The 27,467-nt window shown below is 57.1% G+C and overlaps 1 protein-coding gene across 5 annotated transcripts; it reads left to right on the forward strand.

The window, feature by feature from the left end:
• Nucleotides 1–151: 151 nt before the first annotated feature.
• CAMKK1 (calcium/calmodulin dependent protein kinase kinase 1) lies at nucleotides 152–27,467 on the forward strand. Of its 5 annotated transcripts, none has more exons than XM_007177431.2 (17): nucleotides 152–293; nucleotides 6,905–7,027; nucleotides 7,143–7,544; nucleotides 8,447–8,494; nucleotides 9,327–9,380; nucleotides 9,927–9,978; nucleotides 10,230–10,363; nucleotides 10,801–10,837; nucleotides 11,699–11,720; nucleotides 12,965–13,053; nucleotides 16,305–16,504; nucleotides 18,362–18,415; nucleotides 19,040–19,113; nucleotides 20,814–20,901; nucleotides 21,122–21,250; nucleotides 23,273–23,376; nucleotides 25,505–27,467. In XM_007177431.2, the coding sequence occupies exons 2-17, from the start codon at nucleotides 6,995–6,997 to the stop codon at nucleotides 25,575–25,577; spliced, it is 1,593 nt and encodes a 530-aa protein (XP_007177493.1). In that variant the 5' UTR covers nucleotides 152–293; nucleotides 6,905–6,994; the 3' UTR covers nucleotides 25,578–27,467. The 5 variants fall into 5 exon arrangements, 4 of the variants coding, with proteins under 4 accessions (XP_007177493.1, XP_007177494.1, XP_057393031.1 ...); XR_009006452.1 differs by lacking the exons at nucleotides 152–293; nucleotides 6,905–7,027 and adding an exon at nucleotides 2,339–2,548 and having other exon boundaries at nucleotides 25,505–25,735; nucleotides 26,478–27,467; XM_057537049.1 differs by lacking the exon at nucleotides 152–293 and adding an exon at nucleotides 2,409–2,548.

Genomic DNA, 27,467 nt, shown 5'->3' on the forward strand with positions numbered 1-27,467 from the left:
GCAGGGGAAGGTACCCCTCCAGAGCCACCGCCCGCCGCGGCCCCTCCCTTCCAGGAGCCGGGCGGGAGTCCTGGGCTCTGATTGGGCGGCGCCGGAGGGGGGCCGCGCGTCCAGGCCAATGAGCGCGCGCCGAGCGCGGCGGCTGGCTGGGGAGCGAGCGCCGCTTGGAGCCCAGGGGCCGGCGGTCTGAGCTTGGTGATCTCGGCCCTGGATAGGCGGGCGGGGCGGGGTGCGCGCCGCGGGAGCGAGCCTGACCATCCTCAGGGCCGCGGAGACTGTCGCTGGGCGCCGAGGTAGGGGTCGGCTGGGAGGGGGCCGGGGCAGGGGAGCGGGAGGGGACGAACGCCTGAACGTCTGCTCGGAGCCTGCAGGCGAGAAGGATGGTCTGCGTCTACGAGGACAACCGAGAACTAGTCCATGAGGGGATCCTCCCCCTTCGGTCTGCGGGGCCCAGTCTATGAGGTGCCTCCCGGAGCCTGCTTCTGTCTGCGCCGGCATCCGGGACCGCATCTATGAGGGCGCCCCGCCGTCTGCGTCCCTTTCCCAGCTCTGGTCTGCGGGACCGCCTCCATACTGGGCGCACTACCCCCGCCCCAGCTCTTGGTGGGAGGCCGTGTCTATGCGGAGTGGGCCCAGACAGGTGAACCCACGTGTGGATCTGCGCGGAGCGCTTCTCCCACACTGCCTACCTCCGAGTTTTCGTGCTGGAGCTGGGGCGGCGGGATGAATGGGACAGATGCGACGCTCGTGGCTTTAGCTGCGCACTCCTCCCTGGTTGGGGCGGGGGTGGAAGGGGGCGGCGGAGGTGGATGCTGCGGTTTCGGCGGCCCGACAGGCACAGAACTGGTGGCTCGGAGGGTGCACACGTGCACAGGGACCTGTGTGTGGTGTTTGGAGGCGGGTGTGCGTGTGTCACGTGGGCACAGGAGTGTGCCTGTGTGCATTACAGGATGGAGTGGTGTGTGCGGGCGGGTCACGCGGACATCGGCGTGCGCTTGCTCCGGGAGTGGGGTGTGTGTGTGTGTGTGTGTTTGTGTGTATCTTGAGGGTGCAGGGGTGTGTAGAGAAGGCTGCGTCCCGGGTCACAGGACTGTGCCTCGGTGGGCTCCTATGGGGCTGTATATCTGCCAAGTGGGCGGGGGGGGGGGGGTGGGAGGAGCACACAGCTTGTGTCCTTGAGTGTGCACTGGCTGCCCCCACAGCCCTCACTCCCTCCTTCAGTGCATACAGACTGAGCGCCCACTGTGTGCCAGACCGAGTCCTAGGCCCACAGACTCCGGGGACTCCTGCCCCTTCCTTGGCCTCTTACCCTCAGTCCCCACAGAAGGCAGAGGGATCGTTTTTTAAAACCTCATCCAAATCGAGTCACTCCCCTACTCAAAACCTTCCTCTGGCTTTCGAGGCCTCCTGGTCTCTATCCAAAAAGACCCCCAAAGCCAAGCCCTGAGCCCCAGCCAGGAAGTGGCTCTCTGTCATGCACAGTGTGAACTTCTGTCCTCTCCTCTGAAACCCATACTCAGCAATCATGAAAGAGCTTAAATGCCACCTCCTCCAGGAAGCCATCCCTGAGGCCAGGCACAGTGAATGACTGGGCCTTGTCATCCAGGTGTAACTCTGCTTGCCATCAGGTACCTCTCACACGTGGACACCCCACTCTGGTGACATCGGCCTCCTTGCTGTTCCTCAAACAGCGCAAGCACCGTCTCATCTCACAGCCTTTGCGGTTGCTGTGCCTAAAATGCCCTCCCCAGATGTCCACACTGTTCGCTCCCTCACTTCCTTCAGATTCTGCTCAAATCCTGCATCAGAAAGGCCTTTCCTGATTGCCCTGTATAAATAGCACCCCCCAGTGCCTCACTCTTGATTCCCCTGACACGATTGTATTTCTTCTCCATAGCATGTACTGTTTGACATACCGTCTATTAATTCCTGGCTTTCTTGTTTGTTGCTTCTTGCCCCACTAGAAATTAAACTTCATCAGAGCAGGGACTTGGTCTTTTTGGTTCGCTGCTTTATTTCCTGGCACCTAGCACAGTGCCTGGGCACATACAGCAGGTGCTTAATGAGTTTTTCTTGCATGAATGAATGACTCTGGGTTTGCGTCCCAGAAGTCTGTGTCCCTGGCTGCCCCCCAGCCTGTGAGCCCCAGTCTGAGTCTAGGTCTCCTGCTCTTCTGTCCTCCAGATTCCAAGATCCCAGAAGGCCAGGTCTGGAAGAACTGAGACCAAATTTGCATGTTAGGAATATTCCCTCTAGGAACTGGTCTGGAGGATGGGGTGTGGTGGGGTTGGGGTGTGAGCCTGGAGGCGGGTGGCCTGTGTGGCGGAAACAGAGGGGAAGGAAAGTGGAGGTCTGCGTCTGGACTTTTTAAGGAGTTGGGCTCAGTGACCTCATCCAGCACAGCAGTGGGGAGATCAGGAAGGAGATGTCTGAACTGCCCTCCAGCAGCAAAGGAGAGGGAGGTGTGTTCTGGCAGAAGGCACAGCTTGGACAAAGGCCTGGCAGCAGAACAGAGTCTGCAGTTTGGGACTTGCAGCCAGAGTGGAGAGTAAGTGTGGGGTTAGGGGGGATAAGGATGGGCAAAAGGGAAAAGATGGCTGATAAGGAGGGCTCCTGGGTTTCTGGGCTGGGAGAACTGGTGGGGGGGGGCACTCGTCTCAGCAATGGGGACAGAGGAGGAAGAGCAGCCTCGGGGAGATGCTGAGTTGAATTGGAGCCTCGTTGGAAGCGAGCTGCCAGGGAACAGGAGGGGAGGAGGCGCAGACCTGGTATGGAGGATGCGGAGGGGCAGAGGGAGAGGGGGAGGCCTGGAGACCACCAGCCAAGGGCGCTCAGGATGTGCTGAGGGCTGCCGTGCTGAATCAGGCACAGAGCCCATCTCGGTGCCTGGGGCCTCCCTGGGAGTGGGGGGGGGCTGGGCGCGTCGTCACAGCAGGCGTCCTCGAGCATGACTTGGCACCAGACGCCTGGGCCTCCCTCGAGGGGACTGAGTCATCCCGGGTGGGGGTGGGAGCCACAGAGGCCACCCGTTGCCAGGGCCATCCAGACACTTGTCAGGAGCATAAACATGGCTCCTGTGAGGCAGCCCAGTGATGTCAAGGCCACTTTCTGTGTCTGGCCCGGGTGACTGGACCACCTCCTTACAGCTTTCCCTTCTGGCCTGCCCTCTGCCAGCCAGGGCCACAGCTTGTCTTGCCTAGATGATAGCTGGTCCCCTGCTCAGCCTTGCCCTGAGGTTCCCAGCAGCCTTCCAGAACTCAGGGTGCGGCCTGACTAGTCCCTGAAGTCATCCCAGGAGGGGCTGCTTGAAGCAGCGTGGATGAGAGCAGGATACCCCTGCCCTGTCCTGCGCTGGGCCTCCTCCGAGGGACCCAGGTGATGAGGCACATCCTGAGGGGGACGCCTGGCCAGGCAGGGTCTGGAGCCTGGGTCTGCATCCCTTGGGAATAGCCAGACACCTGCGGATGAGGGACATAGCCTGGGAGGAGAAGCCTGAGGGGGTAATGCGCCAGGCCACCTGGGAGCGGGGGCAGATGTGGGGCTGTGCTTTGTATGTACGTCAGGGCTCGCCCTCGGTAGCTGTGCCACAGACTCGTCCCAGCTCCACGTCGCTCAGGCACAATCCGCTTCAACGTTCACAGTCTCATGCATTTCCTCCCATAGCCCTGGGAGGCAGCACGACGGTGGCTATCTGTGCAATTCGCAGATGAGCAAGCTGAGGCTCCAAGAAGTTCAGTGATTTGTCCAGACAGCACAGCCACAGGCTGGGAGGACAGACTGGGGTGGCAGTTTTCAGTGAGGGAGGGCCTGAGCCTGGCCATTCTCGGCTGCGGACCAGGCTGGTCCCTGGGAGGCTCCCCATGCCCATAGGAGTCCTTGCTCTGCCCTGGGCCTGGGTGCCAGCCTGTCTGTCCTTCTATTTGCCCACGTGGCTCCCAGCCACCTGCTGAGTCAGTTTCTACGTAGTGTGCACGGAGGCCTCAGCTTAGGGAGGGCCTTGAGAGACCCCCTGGGTGAGCCTCCGGAGAGGGGTGGGTCCTGCCCAAGACACACAGCCCAGCCCAGCAGGCAGCCCCAGGCTGGTAGACTGTTGACCACGTGGGAAGTTCAAACGTGACTCTGTGGGATCAGGTTCCTATGGCCCCCGGGGGCGCAGGCCCCACCCCCCATTCTGGGGCACACATACACAAAGACCTAAAGGCACACAATGCACGTGAACACACTTATCCACGAGTATAGACCACACCCATAGATTTTTGTTTCCGTGCAGATGCCCTCCTGTGTGTGTTCCGCCGCCCCCGCCCCCCACCCCCCACACACGCTGTCACCCCGAGCCTACAGCCCTGCTTACACGTATTCTCTCACGCGGACACACGGCCCTGTCGCCTGGACACGAGGCAGGAACCTGGGGCCTCCCCGGGGCGCCTCCTGCACAGACGTGCTTAGTCACCTGAATTTGATCCAGGCGGGAGGGAGGGCGGAGGGCCTGACGTCAGCCCTCACAGCTGTCTTGTGCCGCCCGCGCATCCATCTGGGCCACCGCGTGTCTCAGGCAATCACAACAACAGCAGCACAACTCCGTTTTACGGGGCTTCGTTAGTGGCAGGGCTGGTTCTGAGCCCGGGAAGGGTGTTCACTCCTTTTCACAGCCCCGCGGGCGGGTGATACTGCTGTTAACCTCATTCTGCAGATGGGGAAAACCCAGGCAGAGTGCAGTCACCTGCCCATGGGCACATGGCCAGGAAGGAGCGTAGCCTGGCAGCCTGGCTTCAGAGCCTGGGTCCTCAACCAGGTAACAGGGCCCCAAACTGGAGCAGGAAGGCTCTGCCCTGACCTGCTGTGTGACCTCAGACCCATCCCTGCCCCTTGCTGGGCCCTACTTTCCCAATCTGAGAAAAGAGGGAAAGAGAGTTGAAGGAGGATGGCCTGTGGCTGGGGTAACAGCCTCAGGGAAATCTTACGCAAATTTGATGGGCTAGGGCAGCCTGTGGCCTCTGCCTGTGGTGACTCTCAGTCCCCTCGGTCACTGCTGTGGACAAGAGGACAGGAGTTCCGCACACTGCCATTCGTTCCCTGCCATGGGCTGGGGCTTAGGCTCCTTGGGGTCTCCTCTCCCCTCTCTGCTTTTCCGTCTGTCTAATGGGGCCAGGACTGTAATGATCACTATGGCAACCACTCATTCATTCAAAAAATATTTACTGCTACTCTGTGCCAGGCACTGCTGCTGACGCCAGTAATCTTATGGAGACGAGGCAGACAAGAACCCTAACCTGTGGAGTTTATATTCTGGTGGGAGAAAAAGGGCCTACAGAGTGAGGGGGAGGGGCGGCAGGGTGAGCCACCTACAGGGTGGGCCAGGCTTGTAGGGCTCCCTTTAGCCTTGGCTTCTTCCTTCCTGCAGCCATCTGGTTCCCAAAGCCTCCCTGATGCTCTAATCCCATTCCACCTCCTCCAAGGAGGCCTCCATGATGCTCCAGCCCTACTCCCTTCCTCACCTACTTCAGAGAGTCCTCCCCAATGTTCTACTCCTACTTGCCACTCTCACCTCTTCCAGGGAGGCCTCCCTGATGCTCTAGCCTCACCAACCCCCACTCCTCTCACTCCTTTAGGTCCAGTGTCCATGTCTTTTCCTGTTGCCAGTCTAAATCCCCTTCTCCCTTCCTTTCTGCATGCCAACATCAGCTCCACCAGGCTTCCACTCATACAATACACTGTGTGCCAGGCACAGGGGGTCTGGACCACACCCTTACCCACAATCCATCTCCAAGTTTTGCTGTGGCCCTAGGAATCTGGGAAGGTCCTGCATCTGTGGTACAGATGGGGAGACTGAGGCTCAGAGTCAGGAAGGAGCTGCCCAGGGCCCACAGTAGGTTGGCAGGCAGGACTGGAACCCAGCCCAGGCTCCTCTGTGGCCAGTGGACTCCAGTGAACCCTGCCTCCTTGACATCTGTCAAAGCAAGGTGATGGGGGAATAAGGGGTGTAACGGAGACCATGTTCTCAAAATTGTTGTGTGGTGACAGAGCAAGTTACCACCAGACAGGAAGGGCAGAGGGTCAGGAGTCCACTTACTTCCTTTTCCTGAGAAGATGCGGAGTCTGGTCCAGGAAAGGGGAGGGGCATCGAGTGGGGTGGGGCCAGTGCTCAGCCTGGGGCAGAAATGGAGTCCCAGCCTGAGTATCAGGGTTCAGCCCTGGGTCAGGTTTCAGCCCAGAGTTGTAGTCGAGTGTGAGGGCTGGGGCTGGATGTTGGAGGCTGGTTTGGGGTTCAAGCTGGAGTTAGTCCTTGGCCTGGAGACTAGATGGGGGCTCAGACTGCAATAGGGCCAGGGTGGATATAAGGCCAGGCCAGGGGGAGCATCTCAGCCTGAACAGATGTGGGGAACATTTTAGCCACATGAATAAACTGGAAGGAAAAACCAGGAGAAATAAGTGCAGTGAAGTCTCTCTTCACAATCACCAAAGTAGCAGCCCCCTCCTCTAAAGGACTCTGTCCTGGGTTGCCGGCTCTGCTAAGGCAGGGAAGGGAGCAATGGGAGACTTGCCCTGTGGCCCTGGAGAGGTCTCCTGGAGGAGGTGAGACGGGTGGGAGAGGCTGGAGACCCAGGGAAGTCTTCCTGGAAGCAGTGACGGGTGGAGGGGGGTGCCTGGAGAATCAGGAGCCCAGCTCAGCTTCCAGGCAGCAACAGCAGCAGCATTGGAATGCTCTGTTGTCAGGGGGTGGGGCTGTGAGTCACTGGGCTGTCTGCTGGATGGAGGCCTGAGCTGACCTGGGGCTCTGTTTCTCCCAGTACTGCTGGGCCTCCAGTGTTCTGCCCATGTCTGTCTGTCCTGACTCCAGAATATCAGATTCTCCCTGCTTCCCTGTGAAGCCAGGAAGGCTGATGTGACTGTGCCTGTTTTACAGATGCGGACACTGAGGTCTAGAGGGCTGGTGTGCAGCAGAGCCAGATGAGTTCCTGGAATTCCTTTAGTTAGTAGGGAGACCTGAGTTTGGATGCTGGCAACCCAGGCAGAGGGAACAGGCCAGGTAAAGACATGGAGGTGGGACTCACAGTTTGTGGCTACGATGGGAGAAGGGCCTGGAAATCTGACCTCCTTGCTCTGTGGCCAGGATTGAAGGCTTCTCTGCCCTCTTTTCTCAGGTTCCCAATAAGGCTGCACAGAGGAACCCCCTGACTGTGGCAATGGAGGGGGGCCCAGCGGTCTGCTGCCAGGACCCTCGGGCAGAGTTGGTGGAGCGAGTGGCAGCCATGGATGTGGCCCACTTGGAGGAGACGGATGGCAGCCCAGAGCCCACCAGGAACTGTGTGGACCCTCCATCACGGGCCAGAGCTGCCTCCGTGATCCCCGGCGGTACTTCAAGATGCCCCGCCGCCCGGCCCAGCCTCTCGGCTAGGAAGTTCTCCCTGCAGGAGCGGCCAGCGGGGAGCTGCCTGGAGGCCCAGGCTGGGCCTTACGCCACAGGGCCTACCAGCCACATCTCCCCACGGGCGTGGCGCAGGCCCACCATCGAGTCCCACCACGTGGCCATCTCAGACGCAGAGGTTGGTGGGGCAGAGCTAGGGGGTGCCCACAAGCTTTTCAGTAGTCTTCAGTGAAGACCCTTTGCAGTTCCTATCCCTGCCACACAGCTGTCTAGCCTTTGGTTTGCATACCCCCAGAGCTGAGGAGCTCACTACCTCACTACCTGGTCTCTTCCCACCCAGGGGAACTTCATCTGAGCCAATTGCTGCCTCCTGTAAGTCTCACCATTCCCACCCCCAGTCCAGGCCTAGGAAATAGGTCCCTCCCTTGTTCCCCCAAGAAGTCCTCTTAGAGATTTGGAGATAGACAGTGTGTCCTCCTGTCCCCCAAGTCTTCCCCAGCTTGAGCCTTCCACCTCTAATCCTGCCTCTTAGAGTCTGCTCTGACTCAGAAGCTGCCAGCATGCTACCAGCCTCTGGGCTCTGTCCTTGCCACTTAGATCTGAAAGGGAACCCAAGTACGAGCAATCTACAGGCTTCAGAAGCTGAGCTTTTCACGCCTGAGCCAGGGCTCTGGTCTCCTGTCCCCAAGGCTCTCCTCATCTTTCTTGTCCATGCAGTCTCCTCATTCAGCTGCTTCTGGAAATACTTGCTCATGGGTTTCTCCCATCAGGGTCTCCCAGCCCCCAGCATCCAGGTAGGAATCAGTGCATTTTTTCCACCACTTCCTAGGGAGCAAAGCATAGGCGTGGTTCACCATTCATGTTTTCAAACATTGTCCAAGTCTCCTTGTCACTTTCGGCGTCACTTTTGGCATTGGCACCACCTCACTTGCCTATGTAAACTTGAAAGGTTGGTGAGACCCAGGGTCTGGGAGCAAGGGGCCTGGGGCCAGGATGGGGCCCTGGACGTGCTCCTGGAGTGGGGGCAGTGCTGCTTCTGGGTCAAGCTTTACCTGATGTCCTCTCTCTCTCCCCCACCAGGACTGTGTGCAGCTGAACCAGTACAAGCTGCAGAGTGAGATTGGCAAGGTAGGCCTGGGGGCAGGCCAGGAGCAGTGGGAACTTGTATGGGGGATTTGCGGAGGCAGCCTGTCCAGATCCTCTGCTTGGCAAAATCCCCTCTCCTCCTCTGGGAATGTGAGGCTGGGCCAAGAAGGTCCTAGCCTGGAAATGAGGAAAGTTTTGTCCTCTATAGGAAACACCTGGGGTGGGGGGTGGGAGATGACTCCTGATTCCTGACTCCCCAGAGTTTTTTTGTTTTTTGTTTTTTTATAAATTTATTTATTTATTTGTTTTTGGCTGTGTTGGGTCTTCGATGCTGCACGCGGGCTTTCTCTAGTTGCGGTGAGCGGGGGCTACTCTTCGTCGTGGTGCGCGGGCTTCTCATTGCGGTGGTTTCTCTTAATGTGGAACATGGGTTCTAGGCACGTGGGCTTCAGTAGCTGTGGCACACGGATTCAGTAGTTGTGGCTCGCGGGCTCTAGAGAGCAGGCTGCGTAGTTGTGGCGCATGGGCTTAGTTGCTCCGCGGCATGTGGGATCTTCCCAGACAAGCGCTCGAACCTGTGTCCCCTGCATTGGCAGGCAGATTCTTAACCACTGCGCCACCAAGGAAGTCCCCTCCCCAGAGTTTTTGATGGAAGGGACTGGGGAAGGCATCGAGCTGTGTTGAGCCCGGCAGGGGCAGTGACCAGGGCATAGGAGCCCTCTCCCTGCCCGCCTGAAATTTATGCCCACTGGTGGCAGGGGTGGAGATGGGAAGCGGGAGGAGGGGGCTGGAGCCGTTCAGGCTCTCCTTCTCCTGGGCTAGTCCTGGGGGAGGCTGTCCTGTCCAGTGGGGGCTGACCTGTGTCTATCTGCAGGGTGCCTACGGCGTGGTGAGGCTGGCCTACAACGAAAGTGAAGACAGGCACTATGTGAGTCTGGGGATAGCTGGGCCCTAGGAGGCTGGGCCCTAGGAGCTGGGCCCTAGGAGGCTGGGGGGTGGGCAGAAGCTGGGCTAAGACAGAGGACAAGGCTGCCTGTGAACGGAGTGAGCTCCCTCTAGTTGCGGCATGCAGGCTCTTTAGTTGTGGTGCGTGGGCTTCATTGCCCCGCGGCATGTGGGATCTTAGTTCTCTGACCAAGGATCGAACCCACGTCCTCTGCATCAGAAGGCAGATTCTTAACCACTGGACCACCAGGGAATTCTCGGGAATGAGCTTCTTGACCCTGGGAATATGCAAGCAGAGGCGGGATGCCTCCAAGGGGAGAGCTCTAGAAAGGCTTGTTGGGGGGAATAGGGGTAAGGCCTAGGTTCAGGTATGGCTACCTCCTAACCCAGCGTAACTGCAGCCAGTCCATAGCCTCAGTGCCAGTGGCAGATGCTCGTGTGCCTTTCTGGACCTCAGTCCACATGTAACCAGCCTGTTCTAACCCCTGGTGGCTTCACACAAGTGACATGTCTGCCCCTCCCTCCTCAGGCAATGAAAGTTCTTTCCAAGAAGAAGTTACTGAAGCAGTATGGCTTTCCACGTACGTATCTGTCCGGTCCTGGGCTTGGGAGCTCCTGGCCTGGGGGCATAGGAGGAGGAGACCTCGGAGGCTGGTTTTTGTTAGGACTGGGGGTAGACAGGGAGAGCGTGAGCAAAGGCCTGGTGGTGGGACTGTGCTTGGGGGTTGAGGCCAAGGCCATGGTCTTGCAAGATTCCTGCTTGAGGCGGGTCGCAGGGCCGTGGTGAGGCCCAGCCTTCTGCAACTGGCTGGACCCCCCTTCCTGGTCACAGGTCGCCCTCCCCCTAGAGGGTCCCAGGCTGCCCAGGGAGGACCAGCCAAGCAGCTGCTGCCCCTGGAGCGGGTGTACCAGGAGATTGCCATCTTGAAGAAGCTGGACCACGTGAATGTGGTCAAGCTGATCGAGGTAGGTGGTGAGTCAGTGAAGCCTGTGGAGTAGCCTCTGGTGCAGGGGGCGCTTGGCACGGACCCAGGGGTCCTGCTGAGGGAAATATGCCAAGGGCAGGGCCAGAACTGGGGTGGGGACTGCCGGGAGGCTTCTGGGGTCAGTTCAGGCTGGTCTGGGATGTTCTCAAGTTCTCATGGAGGGGGACGAGCTGCCCCAGAGGCAAGAAGCGAGGGAGGCAGGAGGGGAAGAGGGGCTGGGTGCTATGCGGTGAACCCGCGTCGGGGCCAGTGACTTCTGAGGCCTCATCTGCCTGGTGCCTGCATAGTTCCTGCTCCATCGTCCAGGGTGGCTGCGGAGCACACTACGCGTCCTGGGGCTGGTGAGGATGAGGAAGCCTGGGATGCCCACCCCATAACTCCCCAAGACTCACCCTCACGTCTGCTCCCTCTCACCAGGTCCTGGATGACCCAGCTGAGGACAATCTCTATTTAGGTGAGTGACCCAGCTCATCCCCAAAGCAGCTTACCCCGGTGGGTCTGAGTGCTCCCTGGGGACACACTTGACGTTCAGCTGGGCCGTGTGCAACGCACTGACCTCCTGGGGGCAGGGAGGAAACACATGTTCTCAAGGCCCAGATTCTCTTGCCCAGCCCTGCTGAGCCAGGCTCAGAATATCCAGTTAGATTCAACAAATATTCCCAAGCCCCCACTCCACTGATCGGAGAGATGGTGGATCAGATAGATACAGGAAGTAGGCTATGTGATGTGGGTTCCCAGACCCCATCTGATAACTCTGTGCCTCAGTTTCCTCACCTGTAAAATGGGGATAATAATGGTATCTACCTCACAGTGTTGATGTGAGAAGTAAGTGAGTTATTATATACAAGACACATTAGCTATTATTAGTAATAGTATGCTGTTGTTATTACTTAAGTCCTTGGTGCCTGATTCAGGGCTGGGCTTAGCGGCTCTCAGGGAATGGGCCAGAAGGAACACTGGCTTAGGAATCAGAGGCCAAGTCTTTAGCCTCCACTCCCTCTCCTACCTGCCTATCTGCTATGACCTGTAAGAAAATTCCTGCCCCTTCTCTGAGGTTCAGTTTCCCCCCTATAAAAGGGGTCTATGTTGATGGTCCTCACTTGGCATCTGAGAATCTAGTGAGGCAGGTTCATAGTCGACCCACTCTCATTTACTTCCTCTGATACCCTGGGACCCCTGTCCTATCCCTCCCTCAAGTATGCCTGGATGCCTGCCCCCTCTCCCACCCTCCAGAACAGGGAGGAACCTTGGCATCGGCTGTTTTTTCAGCCTGGCTGCACCTTACCTACTCTTCTTTTCTTCTCTTTTCTTTCAGTGTTTGACCTCCTGAGAAAGGGGTGAGTTTCCCATCCCGATCAGGCAGGTCAAGTCTTCCTTTCCCTCCCTGTATCCCTAGTCCTGGGGTCAGCTACTCTAGTGAAAAAAAGAGGTCCAGGCTCTGTCCTTAGGGAGCTGTGGTCTGGGTTGGGAAGTGGGGGCAGAACGAAAGACCAAGAGGATGATTCTTTGAAGGCCGGTGGGGTCAGTGAGACTGGAATAGCCAGGGAGGCCTCAGGAAGAGGGGGTGGGTTTCGAGCCAGGCCTTGAAGAACTGGAAAGAAGATTTTGATGGAGAAGAGGGAGAAGAAAGGAATATTTCTCCAGCAAAAGTATAGAGATGGAACACAACTCTCATCTGTATTCAAATCACAAAGAGTTCTTTCAGTTTTACAAGTTTGTGAGTTGGGTGGCTGGGACCCCATTCACTCCCATTTACAAGAAGGGAAGCTGAGGTTCAGAGAGGGTAAGTGGCTTGCCCAAAGTCACACAACAAGTCACTGATGAAATCTAGGGTTGTAACTCATGTTTGCCTTGTCTGACCTTCTCAGGGTATGTGCAGAACAGCAGACATGCAGTAAAGGGCACGGGGCTGGGTGGACTGGGGGCCCTAACTGCCAAGGCCTTGAATACAGGCTGTGACTTGTCTCTCTGCCTGGGAGGCTACCTAAAGACCAATTTGGGGAAGGGGCAGGGAGTGGTGTCCTTTTTAGACTCAGGGGCTTTCAGCATTTTTGACCTCCATTCAAAGTAAGAAATACAAGTTTTACCTTGCCATCCATATCTGTAATTGAAACCAAAGTTTTATAAAACAGTGTATTACATGTGATATACTCTGATATATTCTACTTCATTAGGAAAAAAAAAAAAAGCAGTAGGCATCCACCGAATTGACTTCATGACCTTCTTGGTCCTGGACCTACAGTTTGAAAACACTGCCCTAAATGGCATCTTCACAACTGCTTGATTATAGATAATTAAGTACTTAGAAGAAGGAATATCAAGCCAATCAGAAATTAAGATAAAGCTAATTTGAAATTGTAGTGATTGAAAAGGGATATTTGCGTCTATGCGTGTTTTCAAATTTTCATTATATGGGAAAAGAAGCTACTATCTTGGGTTTTAGGGACCCGTACGAGCATAGAGGGCTCCCAAAAGGTCCCGAGGGGTCTGTACGGCCCAGCCCCTGTTCCCCTCCACCTGACATCTGCCTTTACTCATCCTGATTCCGGCTAAACATCCCTCCTCCCCGCCCTCCCCATAGGCCGGTCATGGAAGTGCCCTGCGACAAGCCCTTCCCCGAGGAGCAAGCTCGTCTCTACCTGAGGGACATCATCCTGGGTCTTGAGTACTGTGAGTGAGGGGCTGCCTGCCCCCCTGGGGCTGGAGACCCGGGGGGAGTGGAGGGGACACAAGAGGAGATGGAGCCCAGGCTGAGCAGGCTCTGAGCAGTTCCTGTCAATCAGTGCTGATCTACCAATCATCTTTAGTTGGGGGTGGGGAAATGGGCCTGTGGGCGGGGCCGAAACGCCCTGAACAGGTAGGGTGGCGGCAGACTTCACTGGGCATGCGCTAGATCCTTCTCGGCGCCTGGTCGTCACCGCGTCGGCCTGCGCCTTGGATGTTCAGCATGTATCTCACCTCTGCTGAATTCTTAGACAAGCTTAGCCTCTCCACTGGGCCTCGAGAGCTGTGGGAAGGAATTTATGTCCAGCGGCTCGAGGAAGAGTCTGTCCTGGCATGGAGCCGGTGGGTGGTAGCAGAGTCGGTTTACTGTGAGGGGCCCTAAGGTGATGAGAGCTCAGAAGGGAGGATGTTAGTTTAGCCTCTATCATCTGTGGAATTCATTTATTCATTCATTTATCCATTTACGAGTACCTACTAAGTGCCAGCTGGGGGCGTGCAGATGCCAAAGACCCAGAAGTGATCTCAAGGATCTTGCAGCCTAGTGGGAGGGACGGGAACCTAAGCAGTGCCTGCCAAGGCTGGGGAGGCACAGGGGCTGTCAGAGCACTAAGGGACCAGGGGTGGCTTCCTGGAGGAGGCCACTTATGAGCAGGGTCCTGAAAGATGAGTAGGAGTTCGTTGGCCAGTTTGAGGCATGGTGGGAGGGAGTACACCAGGCAGAGAGAACTGCATGACAGCGGCACAGAGGGGAGTACTATTTGAGAAGTTCAATTTGGTTAAGTCCAACCTGGGAGCCAGGGTTAGGGAAAGGCGGTGCTGTAAACACTGTCCAGGCTGCACGGGAGGGCTGGGAATGCCTCCATAGAGGACTTTCATGACTTTATCCTCTCAGCCTTGTGAGCCCCTGAGGGCTTCGAGCAGGGGAGGGGAGTGATAGGATTTGTGTATTGGAAAGCTCTGTCTGGCAGCGTATGGTGGCTGGATGGAGGGCAAGAGGCCACCAGCTGGTCAGGGAGGAGGCTGGTTCTACAGCCCAACTGACAGATGGTGAGGCCTGGATTAGGGCAGTGGCAGCGGGGAGCATATGTGAACGAGGTGGGGTGGGCAGCATTGGGTGACTAACTGGTCATGGGGAGAAGAGGGCCTGCAGGCACCTAGGGTTCTGGCCTGGTTTGGGGAGTGGGGCACAGCCCATCCCTCTGAAATCTCAGCTTGGTTTATCAGAAGCATATTCTCTCCCTAGGGGGACAGGTGAGGACCAGCTGAGGTTTGACCTGCAGTGAATGTCTTTATCTCATTTGAGCCACTCCAGTGCCTTCATTTTAATGCTGTCTTTGTACCTATGGGGAAACTGAGGCACAGAGAGGGGAGGGCTTTGCAGAAAGTCCCTAACAAGGGCCTAGAGGTGTGAGAAGGGGGCATTTCACCCTGGTGTGGTCGGCAGCAGACACAACCCTATACCAGCTCGGCTTCCACCCACTTCTTGTCCTGGGCCTGTTGTCTCCCATCCTCTCTCCCTGCAAAAAAAAAACAAAACAAAAAAGCAGAAAAAACAAGCTAATCCCATCTGGCTCTTGGGTAAAGCCTCATCAAGACCCAGCTAACCATGATGAAGGGCTTTCTGGAGTGACCCGGTCAGCACCAGGGACTGGACAGGCTGACAAATGGTGGCACCCAGTGCTGAAGACCCGCCTTGTGATTCTGGCCCCCAGAAGGGAGAGCTGAGGCTGCCCGGGGAAGGCCCTGTGGTCGGGGAGGCTCAGGCCTGATTCTTACAGACGGGGCAAGTGCCGCCATGCAGGTAGGAGAAGCAGTCGGATCTGGAATATATCTCAGAGGTCCAGTCCTTAGAACGTGTTGCTGAATTGGATGTGGGGTCTGAAGGAGAGAGCAGTTGAGATTTGTGGCCTGAGCAGCTGATAATATGGCCATTAACTGAATGGGAAAGACTAGAAGAGGAGCAGAGCTTTTCTGTTCTGTTTGTCTGGTGGTGGTGGTGTGTGTGTGTGTTTAGGCGGGGGGAGGGGGGGGCGGGGGGGGCGGGGGTTGCAGACAAGAGAAATCAAGTTCTCAATTAAATATGTGATTGACAAATACTGAGGTATATGTTGAGATGTCTATGGGATATCCATGTGGATAAAGAGCTGGGAGTTCAAGGGAGATGCCAGGGTTTGAGATAAGAATCTGAGCCCACTTTCCATGGTCAAATACACAGCCTCCTGAGCCTCTGTGTTCTGATGGGTGTGTGTCAAATGCTTTGTGTGTACCTGGCACATAGGAGGCAATCGCTATAGGGCCATGGGTCCTGTTGTTATTCTTATTAATATATGATGCTCACTCCCTCTGCCCCCAGCCTTCCTCTCCTTCTCCTTCCCCCTCCCCTTCCCTCCTTCCCGTTCCATCTTCCCTCCTCTCCAACATCCTGGGGTCTGTTGGTCCAGGGGAACGTATTTGTTGAGCAGGGAGCCCATAAGTGGATGGCTGTGGGATGAGGTCAGTGTCTTTTCTCTGCTGGGACATCCCTGGCCGTCTCAGCCTGAGCTGCCCGTCTCTTCCTGGCAGTGCTGGACCCAGGAAGCAGGGTGGGCGCTCAGCCTACTAGAGAGGGCAGACCCTTACCCCGGCCACATTCATCCCGGCAGTCCCAAGGCCTGGGGTGCCCTCCCTCTCCAAAACCGCATCAGCCCAGAGTCCCTAGGGCTGAGGCGGTACCTTGGCAGGATACCCCACAATCCCACCCTCAGTCCGAGGAACAGGGACAGCTGTGACAGGCTGGGTGGGGGGATGGAACTGGGGAAAGATTTTGATGGGCTTCAAGCCTGTAGACAACACTCACATGGGAGGGCCAGGAATGGCCTATGGAGGACCCCTTCCCCCAGTTTCCTCTGACGTCCACCCTCAGTGGCAGGTGCCTTGATTGCCATGGAGAGAGCACTGGACTTGGGGTCCAAAGATTCCTAAGAGTCCAGTCCTGGCTCTCTTACTAACAGCCTAGGTTAGTGTCTTCACTGCATAGCTGAGCAGGGGGCCCTGAAGTCCTCTTCCGAGGTCCTCGAGAGCTGCATGTGTGCGGAGGACAGGAAGTCCCAGCTCCTTCTCTCCTGGAGTTTGAAGCAGCCTCCACGGCCAGGCGAGAGCAGGTGGGGGGTCTGGGCGGCAGGGCCCCAGGCCAGCGCTCGAGCTGCCTCTCTCTGCAGTGCACTACCAGAAGATCATCCACAGGGACATCAAGCCATCCAACCTGCTCCTGGGGGACGACGGGCACGTGAAGATCGCCGACTTCGGCGTCAGCAACCAGTTTGAGGGGAACGACGCTCGGCTGTCCAGCACGGCCGGGACCCCGGCGTTCATGGCCCCCGAGGCCATTTCTGAGTCCGGCCAGAGCTTCAGTGGCAAGGTGGCTCCCAGGACCCGGGCTGGGCTGGGGTTCAGGTGGAGGGGTGGGAGTACATGCCACGGGGTCCCATTTCCAACCTGAGCGTGCCAGGGTCCTCATGTCTCAGGAGGGACCGAACATGGTCCCCTCCCTCACGTTTGCCTCCTTCTGGAGTCCGACAAACTCCCCCAACTTGGGCCTCCTCTCATTCTCCAGCAAAACGGCCCCAAGTCTTCCCTGCAGGTACTTCCTGCCAGCTGCTCTGTGCTGAGTTCTGGGCTGGGCTGTGGAACAGACGGAGCCTGGACGGCCCAGCTCCCTGCCCTTCTGGTCATGGTGCCAGGGCAGGAGAGCTCGTGTCTGGGGGGACATCAGAGGTTCCCCTGACTTCTTGGATATGGCAGCCTTTGAACTAGGCCTTGAAGAATGGGGAGAATTTGAGCAGGAGGTGGAGCCCAGAGAACAGACAAGAGAACTGAGGGGCACAGCGGGGCTTGGGCAGAGTTTAAAGGGTCTGGAAGTCCTAAGGGTCTGGGCTTTGTCCTAAGTGACAGAGGCAGTGGCAAAGCTTTCTGAGCAGGGACTGTGGTTCTGTGTGTCCCCGGGCACATCCTGCTCTACACTGTGAAGTATTGGCTGCCCCACTGTGGTCCTGCCATGGAGGAAATGGTCGAGAGGCACTTGGACACGTGTGTGAGTGTGGAGCTCAGGAGATGGCTGTAGGTAGAGATTTTTTTTTTTTAACTTTTAATTTTGATATAATTCCAAATTTACAGAAAAATTGCAAGAATAATACAAAAAACTCCCCTATATCTTTTATTCAGATTCACCACTTATTGACATTTTGTCCCATTTACCTTTTCACTGTCTCTCCCTATATTTATAGAAGTTGGAGACATTATGCCCCTTTATCACTAAATACTTCTGGAGATATTTTCTGAGAACAAGGACATTCTCTTACATAACCTCAGTACAGTTATCAAAGTTAGGACATTTATCATCGATAAAAGACTGTTATCTAATCGACCTTATTCAGATTTCATCAGTTGTCCCCATACTGTCCTTTAATGCCTTTTCTTTTTCTGGTCCAGGATCTGATTCAGGGTCAGTCACTGCATTCACTTGTCACGTCTCTTTGGGGTCCTTTAATCTGGAAAAGTGGCTTGGCCTTGACATTTTTGAAGAGAACAGTCCTGTTATTTTGTAGGATGGTGTCAGTTTGCGTTTGTCTGGTGTTCCCTGATTGGATTCAGATGAGGCATCTGTGGCAGGAATACGGAGGCAGAGATTTAAGAATCATTCACATAAGAGAGAAAGTGGATACCAGGAGAGGAGGTGGGGTTCCAGAGGAGGAACTTGTAGAGAGAGGGAACATTCAAGGGCACAGGAAAGCCCCAAGGGGTTGTGGAGGTAGCTGAGGGCCAGGGGCTGTTCTGGTGTCGGAAAGAAAGTGGATGGTGGCTTTTCCAGTGGATCATCAGGAAGAGGGATGACTTCTAGAAGCCAGAGCTGGTTTAGCGAGTATAAGTTCAACATATACTGTTGTTTCTGGGGTGCGTCTGTGTCGTGCGTACAGCAAACGCGACCCTGTAGATGAAGGGGGTTTTGTACCTGTTGAGCTGGAAACATGTCTGGTTTGGGCCCATTCCAAGGAGACTTGGAAACCCTTGACAGCAAGGGCCCTGGTCTGGCTGTCCCTGTGTCCCCAGTGCTCAGCACAGGGTCCAGCATGGAACAGGGGCCTGGGAGTGTTTGTTGAGTGAATACATGACTGAGGAAGGAGGTTCCCCACTTGCCCTCTCCCATGGCCCACTGAAGCTGGGTGACCAAAGGGTGTCAATTCCTTTTGGGGGACTGATATGAGCTGTTTCTTTCTAGGCCTTGGACGTGTGGGCCACAGGGGTCACGCTGTACTGCTTTGTCTACGGGAAGGTGAGTGCTGGGTGGGCTGGCAGAGCTGGGGCAGCCCTGGCACCATGGGCTGGGCACCATGGGCCAGGACGCATGACAGATGCAGGCCCTGCCTTTGTGTCCTTAAGTAAAGTGACTTTTGAAAGAGCCCACCCAGCTCAAAGAAGACGGAAGGAAAAGGGACTTTGCTGTTCTCCTCGTGTCCCCTTGGGGGGATGGATTCATGTGCAGGAGTCCTGGGACAGCAGACATCCCAAGGGAGGTGTAGATGGTGCCATTCATTCATTCACATATCCACTCATTCATTCATTCAACAAATTGTCCTTGACCTCTGCTCTGGGTCAGGCCGGACACCCAACCTTGACGTGCCGAGATCCCCGTCCGCAGGTGCTCCCACTCCAGGGACCGTGCTGAGGCACAGGAGGGAATCTCAGGGGACATGTTCCCAAACGTCAGGCCCCGGCAGTGCAGGCCTTGCTGCGAGTGGTTGTCATGCACTCATTCAGCCCACGTTTGTTGAGCATCTCCTGTGGGCTAGGACCTGAACAAGTTAGACGAGGTCCCCCCCATCTCACGAGGAGCCCGGAGCTGCCCCCAGCGAGCTGAGGCGCTGGGCCCCGCATCCTTTGTCTCTCCCCACCGCAGTGCCCATTCATCGATGATTTCATCCTGGCCCTGCACCGCAAGATCAAGAATGAGGCCATCGTGTTCCCGGAGGAGTGAGTTGTCCACCACGGGCCCCGCCCACCCCCAGGGAGGCATGTCTGGGTTTTAGCAGAGCTTTTGTCCTTTCCGGGCCCCACCCCAGCCTGCAGATCTGGAGGTTGGGGTGCTGCTCCCTGGGTACAAATGGAGGGAGATGTGAGCGGGGTCTCAGACATCTGGGTTGGATCTCATTGAACAGATGGGAACTCTGAGGCTGGGAGTGGGGCAGGGATGACCCCAGGTCACACATTCATCCTGCTGCTTCACTGAAGGCCTCCAGGAGGCCAGTGGCATCAACCCCATGCAGACCCTGCACCCGCGGGGAACCTCCACCTTCTCCACACGGGGTGGGGGAGCTTCACGATGCTAGTGCGCTCCCCCGTTTCACAGATGGAAAAGTGGAGGCTCAGTGGGTCTGGGATTTGAAGCCACTCCCTCCCCCTTGCCCCTTCCTTTGTGACTGAGGTCTCTGAGCCCAGAAGGACTGTTTGGAGAGGCCTCCCCACCCATCCACAGTTCTTCCGATTATGATGCCAGCTACCATGGCAGCCAGCCGGAGTCCCCTAGCGCCTCACTTTTCAGGGCCCTTTTACCATCTGTGCAGAGTGCCCAGGTCAGAAACCAACCTGGGAGTTGTCCTCGGTGTCCCTGCCCCTCGCACCCATTTCCTGTCCGGCCCCAAGCCGTGCTGAGTCCATCTCTGACATTTCTCTTGGTTCCATTGCCAACGGCACCCCCTGCCTAGTTCAGGCCTCTGCCTTGTCCAAGCCTCTGCCTTGTCCAACTAACGCAGTCAGGCCAGAGTGACCCTGATGAAGTGCAACAGATCTCACTACGCCGCCTGCTGAAAGTTTTTCCAAGGCTTCCCAAAGCCCACAAGAAGAGGCACGCCCTGGCCCGGGCATTCAGGGACCCCTGGGTCCCCCCACCTGCTCACCTGCCGCCAGCTCCCCGCTCCCTGCCGCCATCCCCACGGCACTGGCTTCCTCCCCTTTCCCGTGACTGCCTGTCTCCCAGCCTTCCTCCCCCCGCCCCCCCCCCCACCGCGGTATATCCTTCTCCCCAGCCCAGGAGTTTGAAAAGGGATTAAGTGTCTAGGACAGCAGAGGGAGCCAAGGTCATAGCCCTGAGAGTAGGTTCCTTCTCCCAAGAATTGAAGTAGCAACGAAGCCTGAAGTTTAAGCAGAGACAGTCGAAGCTGATGTGGGGCTGAGTCCTGCTCTCCTCCCCCTGAGTCTCACCCCTGCCCTCCCTCTTCTGGGTGGCGGTGAGCCTCGGTTTCCTCCTCTGTCAAATGGGTATCTTCCCTGGCCGCCTCCCAGGCGGAGGAGAAGATAAGATGGTGAGTGGGGGCGAAGGCCTCTTGGGGGTCCCATAAAGCAACTCTTCTCACATTATCCTTGCCATCTCTGCCTCCCAGGGGGTGTCCAGCACCCATGGGACCCCGTTTGTGTCTGTGACCTCTGCCCCCTGAGGGAGACTGCTTTACTTCGTACTCAGGGGAGAAGGATATCCATATGCTTGTTCTGGAACTCTCTCCTTCCACCCTGGTACCGTTGGGGGTGTCCCTCCTGCTCTCTGAGAAGGAGGGTCGGCGGTGTCTCTGCCCTGGTGTGCACTGATCAGGGAAGCCTGGAGCACGGTGGGATGGAGAGGTGGGAAGCAAAGGACCATCAGCTGTCTCTCCCTCGTCTCCTTCCTTCCCCTTCTTTAGGCCAAAGGTCAGCGAAGAGCTCAAGGACTTAATCCTGAAGATGCTAGACAAGAACCCTGAAACAAGAATTGGGGTGCCAGACATCAAGGTTGGGGAACCAGAGGTGCTGGGCTGGGCTGGGCCACAGAAAACAGGCCTCGGTTTCCCCTTCTGGGGAACCTTACACCGGGGACATCTGTGTATTGGGTTGGGGTTTGGGGTTTTTGGGCTTTGGACCCTCAAGGCGACTGCTGGTGGAATGCCTGGGTCCCTTGCTCGCCGATGTCTGTCACCTGTGGCCCTGACCCTCCCTGCCCTCTGCTCCACAGTTGCATCCCTGGGTGACCAAGAATGGGGAGGAGCCCCTTCCCTCGGAGGAGGAGCACTGCACCGCGGTGGAGGTGACCGAGGAGGAGGTGAAGAACTCAGTCAAGCTCATCCCCAGCTGGACCACGGTGGTAAGAGGATGGGGGTGGAAGGCGCCGACTCCTGGGAGGGCCGGAGGGGGAGGCGAGGCTCCCGCCCAAGACTAGCTCTGTGCTGGGCCCTGTGGGGGGCAGAGGGCTTCCTGGTTGGCCAGCCCCAATGCTGGGCCCCTGAGGCCACCGTTCCGCTAGAGGCCCACAGGAACAAGGTCACATTATTCAGCCTCGTGGGAGGGAGACCAGGAGGTGTGGCGAGGAGAGCGAATGATTTAAGTATACTGCCCTCACTGAGTGTCAACATTCACCACGACCGACAGGAGAAGCATTTCCTTCCTTCCTCCCTCTCTCCCTCTCTTTCTTCCTTCCTAACGTTTATTGAACTTCTGCTATTTTCCAGGCACTGGACTAGGTGCCAAGGACATGACAGGGAAAAGGCCTAGGTTGCCTTTGATTTGGAGACGTGGTCCCGGGGCCCCCGCATGTCAGGCAGACGCCACCTGTGTGCTCCCTCCGCTCTCCTCTCATGTTCCAGCTTTTCGCATCCTCCTCTGGACATCTACCACGTTAACAGTTGGAAGTTATTAACGTAGCCCCTGATGGCCATCTGTTTTTTTGTGGGGGGGACACTGAGAGCCATGGCTTTCCCTGCGCTGAGGTTTCACAGTGAGTCGGGGTGAGCACAAGGCCAGGAGAGCGAGCTGGGGCCTGTGCCTGGCATGGGGTCTGGCCTGTGCACTTCATGCCTCCCTACTGGGTCCAGTAGGGCCAGCGGGCTAAAGTCCTGTGCTCTACAGAGCTCCAGGGCTGTGTGGGGTCCCTGGAATTGTCAGCTCCCGTAGGGTCCCTATTTCCACTTCCCTGGTCTTAACCACCATACTCTCTTTTCTAAACCACTGGAATCGCCTCCCAGGTTGTCCCCCTGCCCTTCCTCCATGCTTGCCCCCACTACAGTTAACACTCAACTCAGCAGCCAGGGTGGTCCAGTGACCTGGTCATGTCCCTTCTCAGCTCAGAGTAAGAGCCGCGCCTGACTGCCTGCCGGACCCTGCCTGGCCTGCCTGCCCCCCTTTCCCCTGCCCACCTCCTCTCCTCCCTCCGTTCACTCCGACCACCTGCCACGGAAGCTGCCGCCCCAGTGCCTTTGAACATCCCTTCCCTCCGCCTGGGGTCCTCTGGCCCAGATGTCCGCAGGACCGCTTCCTCATCCCTTCAGGTCTTCACTCCACAGTCACCTTCTCAGTGAGAAGTGAGTGAACCTTCCCGGCCCCTTATCAAAGATTCCAACCTCCTCTTTGTCATACCTTATCCCCCTTCCTTGTTTTATTTTTTCCTCCTGAGCCCTTACCACTAACTAACATATATTCTACTGATCTGTCTTATTTATTGCCTGTCCCCGCAACTAGAATATAAACTCTATGAGGGCAAGAATTTTTGTCTCATTGTGGTCCCGGTGCCTCGAATAGTGTCTGGCATATGTAGGCGCTCAGTAAATACTTTCTGTTGGAAGGAAGAAGGAAGGAGGGAAGAAGTGAAGGCACCCCGATGCTATGCTGGTGTGTGAGAATTTGCGTGCGTGTGGGCAGGAGGATGGAGCTGTCCTTGTAGCGGGAGGAGGGACAAAGTCAGAGAGCACGGGCACAGCAGCCTGTCCCCTCCTGGCACCCCCCCAGGCCACTGCGCAGCTCCTCTCTGGCCCCTGGGACAGCCTCTTCTCGACTCCATCCTTTCTGTGTAGCCAGAAGGCATTTCCTAATTGCACTCCCCATGCCCTCAGCCTGGCATTCCAGACCCTTCCTGGTCTGTTCCTGGCCTCTGTGCCCGCCATGCACCAGATGCACCGGGCTCCTCGCCGTTCCCGGAATTCACCCTCAACCACCTCCCCTCCGTGCTCTTGCCATTTCTTCTGCTTGGGATGTTCTTCCTTGCTCTGCCCAAGGAAAGGGAGCTTCAGCAGGGCTCACCCAGCAGCCTCCCCGTCCGGGAGGCAGGGTGGAGGCTGCCAGTGCGTCTGGGAACCCGGGGCCTGTGTCCCTCACGCTGATGTGTCTTCCCCAGATCCTGGTTAAGTCCATGCTGAGAAAGCGTTCCTTTGGGAACCCGTTTGAGCCCCAGGCGCGGAGGGAGGAGCGATCCATGTCTGCCCCGGAAAGCTTATTGTCGTAAGTACTGGTGGGCTGAGGCCTGCAGGGTGCTCCCTGCGGTGGGGTGAGGCCTGTGGCCCCTCCCCTCACTCTCAGCATCACCAGGCTGTGCAGGCTGAGCCCGGAGCCTGGGGACTCGGCCAGGCCTCAGAGCAGGGCCCTGTCTGCACCTCTGTTCTCAGCCCACGGCAGCCTAGTCGAGGTTTGCAGGCAGACCTCTTTGTAGAACGTTGGTCTGTGTGTGGAGGGAGGGACACTTCTGCTGACTCTTCCTGGTCTGGGGGCGGGGTGGGTCAGCTGCCTTCCTGAGTGGCCTGTGTTGTACATCCGGCCATTGCCGAGGCCGTGCACCCAGTCAGCACTTCGTAAATGCTTGCTCAGCGAGTAAGGACAGGCAGGCTGGTGACTACGATGATGGGCCAGGGAAGAGGAACCCCCAGTGCTGCAGGCTCCCGCCTGAGAGCCCGGCAGGTACATTCGCCACCTCCCGGGGGAGGGCAGAAAAGCAGTTCCCCAGACCTCTGTGAGCCTTGCCCTCAGCGTTTCCACCTTCTTCCACTGAAATAAAAGTTTGGGATGCTGACAAGGCCTGCTGGAGTTTGCGCACAGACCTGCAGAGAGAAAACAGTAAGGGGGTCCTGGACCAGACTGTGGTCCTGGGACTTGGGTCGCCTTCCTCTAGCCTGCGAAGGGAGCTGCGGGACAGAGGGGCTGTGCCAGCCAGCCCGCTCTGCGGAGGAGATGTGCCTCCCTGGGAGGTGAGCGGCGGCCGCCGTCCAGGTACGTCGGCCTCTGGGGAAGGAGCAGTTTCACTTGTGCCGTCCAGGGGCCCAGATGTGGGTTTCGTCTGTGTGAGACCACCCTCTTCAGACGTACGGGGTCCCATCATAGTGGACAAGCTGGTGTCTGCTCCCTGCCAGAGGTTGCTTGCACCCAGGGAGGTCCATGTGCCAACCTCTTGCCCTCCTCTTGACAGACTCCCTGGCCTAAGTGGGGTGAGCTCTGGGGCCTGGGAGAGGCCTCGACTGTCCAAAGCTTACTTCCTGTTCCCTGTCTCTTCTGTGAGGTGGCCAGGCCTAGGGAAGGGGTTCCCTGGGCTCTTTTAGATCTGCGGGCTGCGATGCTGGAATTGGGCATAGTGTAGGGGACCACATATTCTGTGTCCAAATAGAGCCACTCTGGAGAGCGAAAGGGGAAGCTATTACTAACTATGCCGGGGACAACAGGCAGAAACTAGGACCACGAGGCGCGAACCTGGACGTCTGGTCTCCAGCTCAGTGTCTGTGACCCGGCGCCCCCTAGTGGTGGTTCAGGCCAGTCACAGGCCAGGGACGCATCCACGCAGGGCACAGGGCTGGGCATCAAGAGTACAACTGAACAAGGCAATCGTTGTCCTTTCATGGACATATTAATGGGGAGACAGGTCAGTTCCTTCATCTGGACTGTGAAGGGATTGGGCTTAATACTTCCCAGCTATAACATTCTATAGTTCTGTGACTCAAGTTTAATTTTGAAAAGCAGGTTTTACCTCATCAGAGTCCCAACATTTGTCCTTGATTGTCTCTGTTTTTTATGCTTCGGGATAATTGTTGAAACTCTACAGTAGATTTAAATGGGATCCTTTTTAAAGGTATCAAAATCCACTCATTGATCATGTTTTAAAAAAAAAGGTCTTAGGGGAAAAAAGCAGATGCAGGAATCTACTGGATATGTGACAGAATCCTGAGACCGACAGGTAGAATCTGTCCTGTGAACAAAGAAGAGAAAATGCAAAACCAAAGCCCTTCGACCCAGGACCATGGGGGCTGATCTAGGCCAACCTAGGAGGCCTGTGACCTGGCTGGTCCTTGAGGATGCAGGGAAGTCAGCTCAGGAAGGTCAGACCTGGAGAGGCTCCGGAAGCCAGGCTGGGAAATCTAGACTTCGTCTCCAGGCAGTAGGGAGCCATGGAGGGTTGTGGGCTGAGACTAGGGGTGAGGAAACCAGCAAGGGACCACAGTGCGGGAGGGTGAGACTGAGATGAGCTTAGAAAGTAGGTGAGGGGGGATTTGAGAGATGTGGATATAAATGCCTGTGTGTGTGAGTGTCCTCGTGCATGCATGTTCTGACCCCTGAGGTCCCTCTGCCTCTGGTGTCCCCTGAACAGGAAAGACGGGTGTGGTGAAGGAGGCAAAAGCCCGGAGCTCCCCGGCGTCCAAGAAGATGAGGCTGCGTCCTGAGCCCCTGCATGCGCCCAGGGCCGCCCGGCAGCACGCTCATCCTGCGCCTCCAAAGGCCCACTGCCCTCCTGCCAACAGCCGGCGCTGCGGGCAGGGGGCTGGGGACTGCGGCCCCTCTCCCGGCCCTCCTCCCCTGTCGTGCTGCATGACCTCCGCAAGTGCGTGTCCAGGGACAGGATCGGAATGTGTGTCACCTGGGGTTTGGGGGGGGGTAGGGCTCCCACAGAGCCTTTTGTTTCGTCCTGGCTCTCCCTGGTGGGACCCATTCTTTGGGGAAACTGGGTGCCGTGGTGCCTTAGAAACCTCACCGGCTGGTTGGCAAGGCCCAGGGGCAGGAGGCAGGAAACCAAGATGGCAGGTGGAAGCCTTGTTTGCTACCACTGCAGAGGCCGGGCGGGCGTGGCTCAGCTGCCACCTGCACAAGGAGGGGTGTACCCTGCCCTCCTCAGGGGGGCGCTGCCAGAGCTCTTGTCTACTGAGAACACTGACGTGGAGGCTCTGAGCCCTTGGTGGGTATTCCTGGGCCTCACTGGGACGGGGGCCAGTATTGGAGAATCCAGATTCCGTTTCTGTTATCTTTTTTTTGGTAACTTGGTGGGGGAGGCAGGTGCAAAGCTCTGCCTGGGAACACGTATCGAGCTTTCCTCCAGCTTTGGGTGGTTCCCAGCATACCCACCATCACTTGGCAGCCAAGTGGATTGGACTGGCCTTCCCGGATTGTGTTTCACACTCTGGAGGATGGGCTGAGTGAGGCTTTGAGCAGAGGCCCGAACCAGGAGCACCACCCTTCCCTGCCCGCCTCCCTCCCTCCCCCCGTGGCTCCCCAGAGCTGTGGCTGCCAGAGATACCAGGGCTGACATCGACCGAGGGCCCTGGACTCACAGGGCTGTGACCTTGCAGATGCTGAAGTAACTGAAATCCAGTCTTCGATCCAGCACCGGCCTCCCCATCTGGTCCTGGAAGCTGCCCTCGTGTTCCAATGATGAAGGACCAACTGCCCAGGTTGGAGGCCTCGCTAGAGCAGGAACCCTGGTGGGGTGTGCACGCTGGCAGGTGGCCGCGGAGAGGTGGGCCTTTTGTCGCTGGCTCGCCCCAGGACAGTTGTCATCCCGCCTGCTCAGAGCTGGAGCCGACTTCTCTCTGGGATCAGTGCCTGGCTGGCTGGCTTGGCCTTGACTGACCAAATGCTGAAGAGACTGACCCCCAACGGAAAATAAAGCAGGACTCAAATACCTGCCCTGAAAACATGGGCCAGACGCAGGATTTCAGTCGCCCTCACGGGGTTCCTGTTGCGGGAGTACTCTCTTCGGAAGGGAAGGAGGTGCGGCTGGAGGAAGGCCGCGTCCCGCGTGTGTCTGTGCCTGTGGCTGTACATCGCCTCTCCGTGCACGCACGCCCGTGCGTGCCCATCTGCTGCACACGGCATGTCTTGCACCGGCACGTGCATCTGTAATATAGTGTCTATGTTTATTTAAGGCTCTGAGCAGAACACGGCCAGTTGTCACTGGGTCCACATTTCTCCCTGCTCCTCTGCACTAAGGCATTGTAACCCAGGGCTTAAACAATAATTCGGTACTGTTCTTAAGAACACTTTTATAGAGTTCATGGGAGGCCATTCACGGATCAGCACGTTTTCCCTGAGCCTCTCTGCACTGGGGCCTTGGAGGGTAGGGGTTCCAGGGACACGCTCCCCGCTCGCAGAGCTCAAAGGCGGGCCCGGCTTCATTGCCCGTGCTCACCCCATCACTGAGCCTTTGGGTTGGATCATTGTCTCTGAATGTAGCACAAGGGATGGACAAACTCCATAAGAGTGTTTTAAAAATTAACTTCCTAGGAAGTGAGTTAAAAATAATAAAAGCCCTTTCTTGAGTTAAAACAAAACGAAACAAA

Source organism: Balaenoptera acutorostrata, chromosome 20 (genome assembly GCF_949987535.1).
Source record: "Balaenoptera acutorostrata chromosome 20, mBalAcu1.1, whole genome shotgun sequence".
NCBI classification, from domain to species: Eukaryota; Metazoa; Chordata; class Mammalia; order Artiodactyla; family Balaenopteridae; genus Balaenoptera; species Balaenoptera acutorostrata.